This window comes from Elaeis guineensis, chromosome 2 (genome assembly GCF_000442705.2).
Source record: "Elaeis guineensis isolate ETL-2024a chromosome 2, EG11, whole genome shotgun sequence".
Classification (NCBI taxonomy): Eukaryota; Viridiplantae; Streptophyta; class Magnoliopsida; order Arecales; family Arecaceae; genus Elaeis; species Elaeis guineensis.
Genome location: NC_025994.2, coordinates 119,901,147 through 119,910,415, shown reverse-complemented (window position 1 = coordinate 119,910,415; position 9,269 = coordinate 119,901,147). Strand labels below are relative to the sequence as shown.

Here is a 9,269-nt window from a genome sequence, read left to right as displayed (position 1 = left end):
AGTTAAAGGGCAACTCAAATGTTTGATCTTTTATTGGCAAGAAAAAAAAAAAAAATCCCGTATGGATGTTCGGGAAAGTGGTAAAAGGAAGAAAATGCTTTTATGGCTTTTAGAGTTGTTAGGCGAAGTTACTTTGCCTATTTGTTTGAAAGCAATAGCTCCTTTTGAATCGGCATTGTGATTTGTGATGGGCGAAAGCTGAGTGAGCTTGTGGAGTGGGATTTCGGAGCGTAGCATTGCTCCAAAATAAAAGGGGCAAATCAGCTAAACTTTCTCCATGTGCGTGCACCTGTGTGTGAGCTTTTCCGTTGCCCAACAATGGAAAATACTAGGAGGTCACTGCTCCATCCCTTGCTTTCATTTAAGCGGGAGGAGCACAATTCCCAAAAGCCTTGATTGAAATTCTCTCTTTTCCTATCCTAGTTTTATGAGAGTCAGGATTAGTCCATCCTGGCCCAAAGTTTTGGGGAGGTGGGGAGGAGGTGAGGTTGGATGATCAATGATTCATCAGCACCCTGTGAAAATGCAGCAAGCTCTGTCGTAAAAGATTCCAGAGAACTCAGTTCACACAACTTTATCATCAGGGCATTCACCATAAAACACCTGCTGGAGGATCTGATGTACAGTATGTTACAATGTCCAAATCGAATTGGGCTTGAGTATTAATATACGAAAAGTTTGCAGAGTGGCTCATCCTCCATAACGATAATCCCTCTTTATCATGCTAGAAGAGCTTGCAATAATCTTCACCCAGACAACATGATACATGGCATGTCAGACCTGTAGCTCCTCAGCAATAACCATGGTTTTGCCTTTAGCATGCCCTCTGGAGAACCCTGCGACTAACGGACCAGTTATCTGGAGGCACAACCATCCATGTGACTCAAACCGATGCCCGATACTAGCAAACTCAGTCGATAATTTCCGCCCTCCCCATTCCCGCGTTATTTTCAGGAGGCATTCGTCGTTTTAAAATCTAGAGTGGATTCGTAATGATTTCCACAAGCATTCAGATGTTCCATGTTATGACGTCTCATCATAGACCGTAAATAGTTACTCCCTTAAATTGGAAAAACCTTTCTTTTTCCCCCAGCCTACCAATTGTAACAAGGAACCAATAAAAAATCCTACTCCACTATGGAATCAAATTACTTAGCTGCTTTTACTAAGGAAACTTAACTCGTACCGTTTAAAGCAGCGCAATAATCAACAGTACAATTCTTCGCGTGAGGGCTACCCGGAGACATGAATGTGGACACCAGCTCCACTGGAACCAGACAAGTCGCCACTCAAACAAGAAGACTCTGATTTCAGAAACTAACATCTGGACAACGGAAAGAAGTTTGCTGAAGAATTTACCAGCTTAATGAAACAATCTCCAAGTCTATCTCAACAAATCTTTTAAACAATGAACTTTTAATTTAATTTGAGAAACCAAGTTGAAGTTGCTACAGCAAAAATACCTGGCTAAGAGAATTGATGGAAATATAAAGACATTGCAATAGAGGCGATCCTGAATGCAGTGCTTCTATGATTACCTGCTAATGATGCTGACGGACCACTCAGCAGAGAAAAATTCAAAACATACGGTGCTTCTACGAATTTAACAGACACTTGCTACAATTTTCATTCTTACAGTGCAAAATTTTGAATGATCAGACGCTGCATGGTTCATAGACGCCCCTCGCAAGGATGAGAATAGGCTAGTTCCCAGGACCAAAAAAATAAAATTATCACCAGATGGCTGTTGAGGGCTTAACAAAAATGTGTATGGTTATTTGGCGGTTACCGGCTCACTCCTCCCACACGATATACCGATGTAGTTTTAAGTAGTAGTATCACAATTTTGACAGGTAACATCAAGTAAATATATTACTTGTTTGACTGTGCCTACCCGTAGTGAGTTTTCCTTTTTCCTCGAGTTTTTCCTATCATCCTCGCATGAAAGAATAAGCACCTGAGAACTAAGCACTGTTAGTTCAAAACCAAATGGGAAAAAAGGAAATGAAGAAAAAGAGCTTTCAACGATGAAATCCCTCCTTCCTGCTCTAGTTGGAAATTGTACAGCTATTAATCCTTCCAGCTATCTTTGTTCAATCTCCGTGATGCAAGACCCTTGGATGATGGATTTGATAAAAGATTAGATGGTGTTTTGGGCGCCTCCTCATCATCCCAACCATCTTCCCAGTTGTTATTCCAACCATCAGCCTCATCTGTTTCCTTCTTCCCTCCAGTTGAAACAGGTAAGGCTACCTCAACCTTCTGGTATTTAAGGCCATCTTCTTGGTGATACATCTGCCGGTATCTGATGCATAACCAAGCTGCTCCTATGAGTACAACAGTGGCCATGAGCACAAATATAATCGAGGCACGCAGAGGAATATTGATAAATCCAGACAACTTAGATGCTTCACTCCTTCTGACTGAACTGGAGATCATATTCCGCAAATTGAGGCTGCAATGTCCTTTCCCTGCTTTCAAAATAATCGTGGTGTCACTCGTGCCATCACTGACAGAAACCTTCACCTGCATTATCCAAATTGGAGAGGCTCCACTGAGATACGAATGTTTCCAGAAGTAAAAAGAGTATACAGGTCCAGGTTCATTGTATAGCTTTTATTTCTGATATAATCAACAGTTTTGAGGCACAGGATAAGAGTTCTCCATGAGGAAATACTCGGCTCTAACAGCTGTCTACAAAAAGGTATCCAGGTTCCTTGTGGTTGGCATCTCTAAAGCATAGCCATGGAATTGGAATTCAACATTGCTTCTCATAAAAGCAGCAATTGTAGCAAGTTTAAAAAAATGTCATAAATTGAAATTTGTCAAAAAAATTGTTGAAAGAGAGAGAGACCTGAATTAATTGGCAAAATAGAACAAAGTCGAGAAAATTTTCAGGATGTTTTGGACAATTCATAGTAATTAGAAGTCATGACAAATCATAACAGTACATCTTTTCCAGCAAGTCACGATGAAATCAGGACACAATCTTATAATGAGAGGTAGTAAAGAAGAGGAATTTTGAAACTGAAGAATTAAAGATTCAATGTTTATATTATAAAGTTTGGAAACATATAGGCATTTTGCTTCCTAAAAAATTTATTTCCGCATTTGCATTACCATAGATTATTCAATTGCAACTAATCAAGGCTAACAAACAAGATATATCTTCCACCAGACCATACACAAGCGTTATTCTTGCAAACTGATCATGGACTTATTAATCGTTTTCTATAAAACTCTTCACCAGTATAAGGTAATTTTGTCTTTAACAAATAAGCAACAAAGCAAATTTAAAGATTTACAAGAGGGTTCAACAATACTGGGTGTATAATGATCAATACGAATACTGGGTGTCCAGTAGTGAAGAAGAAGAAGAAGAGGCCAACGATAATAGCCTACAAATCAATAAAACCTAACACATCATTATCATGTGAGCAAAAGACATTCATTCCACCCATGGCTTTTTAATAGCATCTAAAGAAGCCTACTAGTCTGGAACAACATTAGCATCATAAAACCCATGTATTGCAGTATAAGGTCAGACTACCCAAGCATTAGCAACCCACTTAACATCTTTAAGACAATTGGAAGATATCACAATATTTTGCCAGCAGATATGAGGAAGACCACCTTAAAAGAGTTGATTGTCACTCTCCCTGTTCTAGTTCTAATCTTGATCTCAAGGACACAACATAGAAAGAATCTGCTAATCCTTTTCAACCTTGCCATCAGGTGAAGTTACATGCCCCCTCCCCCTCCTCCCCCCCTAATACACCCACCCCCCCCCACCATGGCTTTTTAATAGCATCTAAAGAAGTTTACTAGTCTGGAACAACATTAGCATCATAAAACCCATGTATTGCAGTCTAAGGTCAGACTACCCAAGCATTAGCAACCCACTCAACATCTGTAAGACAATTGGAAGATATCACAATATTTTGCCAGCAGATATGAGAAAGACCACCTTAAAAGAGTTGATTGTCACTGTTCTAGTTCTAATCTTGATCTCAAGGGGCACAACATAGAAAGAATCTGCTAATCCTTTTCAACCTTGCCATCAGGTGAAGTTACATGCGCCTCCCCCCCACCCCTTCTTCTTCTCAAACCCTCCATACCCCACCAAACCTATGATATGCACTAAAGATAAAGGTCTCCCTCATGCCCTACCATAGCTTACTAGCTCACCAGTTTCAAAAAGTGCATGAACACAAACATGTCCATTCCTGTACATTTGCACAATATAGTCACGTGAGAATGTTTAAAGGAATGCAGGATATATGCTAAGTAAGGCAGCTTCACAAAGGTAAAGGAAAACCATTTATTTTAGATTTGCCACTGTTTGAGTTCACTAGGAATATTAATATCAAACATTAAAATATCTGGATCTTAGATTCACCCTTCCCATTTATAAGTCTAGAATATTTTCTTCTATCATTTATGTATGCATAATGATTTAAAATGCATTCACCGGAGTGCCAGTTTTTGCAATGATGACATTGTATAAATTGGATAAACTAAGATATATACCTCTTTATTTTCGTTCGCTGGAAGTAGAACTTTATCAGGATCTAGATTGACAAAACTGGGAGCAACAATGTTAACATCAAGGGATCCTGTACCTTTATTCTGAATCAGGAGTGAAAGAGCTAGCGAATCTGGTAAAAAAACAATAGTAACCAGGTAAATAATTTTCTAGAATTGGTGTGAACCTAAGTATAATTTTTTCCTGCTAACATATAACCTGGAAGACTATTCATAGCCAATGAAAATCAGAGTATATCCTATAAGGAATTCAATAAGATTGCTTACATAATGCAATAATGGCAAGAATTGGAATAGTACCTTATCGTCTACTACCTGAGTATGAGGCAAAAACATGTGTTGTTTAATACTTTGTGCTTCCCACTGAATCATACAATAATTGTCTCATCAGCATGATGCAACCGTATAGAGGGTTGACATATATTGCACCATATTGGGTGAAAATGCAAGGACCCTCTAAGGCAATTGCACAGACTGAACTATCACATTTAAGAAGCATGCACGACTGAAAATGTCAATTTTCAACAAGCACAAAGAAGAGAAGGCAACATTGTCAGAAGGCCTGTGAAAATATATTTTATTTTTGGAGAATGTTTTGGTAACCATTCAACATACTGGACCTTGTTTAGATAATTATATTTCTCCCTGCCAACACAAGATGAGCAGCTACATGCACAAAAAGACAAGAAGTTATTTCACGATAAAGTTGACAATGGTATTATTTATCACCTAAATTTTTAAACAATTAGACACTGTTTATTTTAGCTATTTCTTCCCATGTACATTTTATCGGTGATAAGCATATTAATGTTTCCTGGTGCCTTGAGATATTTTAGATTGCCTAATATATGTTCCTCATGTCTTCTTTACAAGCTGATCATGTAGCTTGTTTTTGCCTCAATCTTCTTTCTTAGTTTTGACAATACATATACGCTATCTTAGGTGGGTCATGACTACTTTTTAATGCATGTGGTTCTAGAGTCAACACGTCTGCTCCCCATCAAGGAACATTGCAGACTTGTAAGATTAAGGAAAAGATGGTTCTCCTAGCATTGTTTGAAATCTTCACAATTTTTGCAATAGTGCTGTGTATCTTTCAGTGCTGATGTGCAATAAGACCTGTCACGGCTCGGAATAATATAAGTTTTTTAGGAACTAATATATGATCCAAGATGCAATACTAAAAAATGCTAGTTATGCTGGTACGAGCAGTTTAAACAGGTAAGTTTCCTATAACTTCTCAGTTTTTTTTCCTTCCAACACATATGGGAAAAAAAGGCATGAACACAGATGCAACAAGTCCAAAACTTGATGAAGAAACAGAAAAAGACCAAAGGCCTGCATCAAGTACCTTTTCCAGGAACTCTAAGGCAAGCAATGAACTTGCTCTCCTCGTCAATGCATCTGTTAGATGGATCGCACTCTTCCACATGGGAATCCACCACGGGCAATTGTTTGGAATCTGAATCCTTATCTGATCTTTGCTTCCCATTGTTATCTTCTGCCTTTGGCTCCTGCAACTGCTTATCTTTCTTCTCATCTGAACTTTTCTTTGAATCATCCTTCTCAGGACCTTTTTTGGTTTCTTCTTGCAATCCTTTGTCCTGATCTCCATCTTTCCGTTCTTTATCAATCTTGACGGGTGGAGAAATTTGAGTACGATTCGAATCCAGAACGGGGTTATTCTTGTCTGAGAAGCCCTTCAGATTGTCCTGAACCTGAATTCAGAAGATACAAAACACGTCAAACAGTAAACATTAAAAAATGGAAGGAAAGCGCACGGTACCTCACAATACATTGTGTTGACCTCCAATTAGAGTTATCAAAAATATGATTTTTTTTTTTTTTTTGGCGTTTTATGATTGTCAAAATGAAAGATGTCAAAAGATCACGCGCCAATCTACTAAACCTAAACTAATCTCATTTGAAGTATAACAACACCAAACTACAGGAGCACTACTATGCCTGCAGTCTATTGACATATATCTCGTAATACATTATGAATTTATAACAGATCATCTCAAGAAGAGTTAGCCCTAATTTACTGCTATCAGCTAGGAATTTTCTAAACGGCATCAGCCAACCATTGCAAGAACATGACTATAGAAGAAACGAAAGGAAATAACAAGAGAAGTCTACCACAAATAGATTGTTCCCTGAAAGAGAAAGGAAAACAAAAATGTTTTATTTTGTGAATCCTATTTGCTAAAAATTTTCTCTTTTACACTCAGAATCGCTTGAAGATGGCTTAAATATGGATTCTTTCTCACCTCTGTTGCATCTGCGGCATCGGAAAAACGAGGCAGAGAGAAGACAACCAGCAAAGGAAGCATCAGGAAAAGAACACCACTCGCCTTCATCTCTCCTTCGCTTCTTCTTGGAGGCAGATGAAAAAATAAGGGAGCAAGAAAAAAATCTATGACTATCTCCCTCCCAAAAAAAAAAAAAAAACCCTAATCGCGTTCCATTCCTCTCGTTGACCTCAGAATCGAATCAAGAACGCACGTCGTTGGGGGAATCTAATTTTCTAGAAAACAAAGCAAAGCTCGGAATCCGATCCCAAGAGGCTTCTCCAAGAAGACGAGTGCCGGGGATTCGTCTCTCTCCTCCTTTCCCCGAGATCTACCAGCCTCGAGCGCCCACTAAAGAAGAGAAAAAAGGAAAGACCCCCTTCTCCGAAGTCGACAAGCGGAGGGAGCCGGGGGAGGTTGGAACTTGGAACAGAGTCCAAGGACTGCTTTTGTATGAAGGGACACTGTTGAGTCAAAAAAAGGTCCCCGGCAGGACTAGAGGAATTCGTAATAATTTGTATGCGAGAACTCCAATCAACCGTTAAATGGATAGATGGGAGTTTGATCTGAAAATACGCATAGAGATTTTATGTTTCTGTAAGTTTTCATGTGTGTCAGTTGGGCAGCGGGGAGGGGATCTTTGGTTGATGGGTTGCGCCCGAAGGGGCTGGGTGAAGGTGGGCCGAGATTTGGTCCAAAGCCCAGCCCAATGTTTTTAAGTCAAAGGGGGAACGTCTTCTACCCCACTGTCACCCACCACATGGTGCCAAGTTACTTCCAAGTTGATGCATCTGAGATAGTGGAGCAAGTAGCTACTGGGAATCACAAGAATCTAGCCTATGTTTTGATGATTTCTTTTATACCTGTTTGAAAAGAAATGTCACGTTTATGGCAGGTGAGGATAGGAGTACTCTTCTCTCAGACCTTGGTTTGAGGAAATATGCAAGGTTTAGCTTTACATACAAGGTTCGCACTGGCTTGGATTTGGGTGCAGCTCCGCAGAAAGAAATGAATGGTTTAAGAAGATGAAATTGGTGGAGTTACTGTAATTTAAGCTGTCTTAGTTTCATTATAATAAATCATGTGTAAAACTTAACCTATTAGGAGAAGGATCGGCCTAGCTAGGCTAATAAACCACCCTAAATGTGGGACAATGATAGTTGGTAGATAAGACAAGCAGGAAGTGGTATGTGTGCGTTTTAAAACTATTTTCTCCTATGTGTAGCTTGTAAGTTGATATTGATTGTGTATCGGCAAATGTTCTAGTCTATAGTTGATGCCAAATAGGATCGTGCTCCCTGATAATTGAATAATGAGAAAAATAACTTAACATCCACTCTACTAAAATATTATTTTATAAGTTGATTTGTCAAACACGTACCAGCAACTAATCCAGCATGAAGGCCCCATCATGTAGCGCCTTATATTTCCATTTTCCTATCAACTATGACTTGACTGCTTGTGATGTTCATGACTAATATGCTACTCATCAAGGATGTGATTCTTTCTTTTGGAAAATAGAAGTGTGGGTGAGGGTTACCCATGAGACAGCTACAACGTGGCATTATTCTCCAAGCAAGTTGCTAATTGGTGCTTGTCTAGTGCCTATTTTAGCAACCGCATGGAGGCCACATATATAGCTTTAAGATGCACAAACTTCTCAATGGGAATCAGTATCAATCAGCATGAGTGCCAATTGGGTTGGGTAGGCTAAACCATGAGGTGATGAAAATAGATAATAGTGGGTTGCGGTCCAATTTGTCTTGTATCCAACTGGTTATAGAATTGGATCCAAAATCTGTTTACTTGATGCTAGGCCAGGTTTATGGTGAACAATTTTAGGATGTTTCTACTTGCCTGCACAAATACTCAACCTGCAGGGAGTTGGGTCGCCCAAAACTCAGCCTACATATCCAGGCTAGAGGTCCAATTCATGTCAAAATGTTAGTCAATTCAATGTATGCAAATTATGAGTTCCATTTGCAATCCTAGACAGTGAAATAAACAACATATACAATTATGTTTTTCTTGAAAATCTTTAGGCTGACATATCTCTTTTTTCTTTTTCTTTTCGAGCAAGGTTTCATATAAGTGCCAGAAGAATTACCCATCCCTGCAAGTAGTAGAGAGAAACCTCCAGTGATGAATTGCCATGCAATCATATTAGAGGCTGTGGATGTGTTTTTTATACAAATTGTTTATAACTTTGAAAGATCTCTCTGTGCATGTGTTTGTGCATGAAGTATTGCATGACCATAATGCAATGGCTTTTCGATACAGGCTTGGAACTAGATTTTTTATGCAAATTGTTTGTAACTTTGAAATACTTCTCTTTTTGTGTGTATATGTGCACACACCGTAGCATGATCATGATGCAAACATGGTTAAGCTTCTAACTATCTGCAAACAAGTATAATTAGAGTATCAGACCCA

At 38.9% G+C, this 9,269-nt stretch overlaps 1 protein-coding gene across 1 annotated transcript; it reads right to left on the bottom strand.

The window, feature by feature from the left end:
- Window positions 1-1,576: 1,576 nt before the first annotated feature.
- Window positions 1,577-7,265, bottom strand: LOC105039323 (uncharacterized). Its single transcript, XM_010915443.4, has 4 exons — window positions 6,816-7,265; window positions 5,897-6,263; window positions 4,531-4,658; window positions 1,577-2,526 (listed from the first exon to the last, which is right to left on the bottom strand). Exons 1-4 carry the CDS (start codon window positions 6,903-6,905, stop codon window positions 2,071-2,073), a joined length of 1,041 nt encoding a protein of 346 aa, XP_010913745.1. The 5' UTR covers window positions 6,906-7,265; the 3' UTR covers window positions 1,577-2,070.
- Between the last annotated feature and the right edge of the window lie 2,004 nt (window positions 7,266-9,269).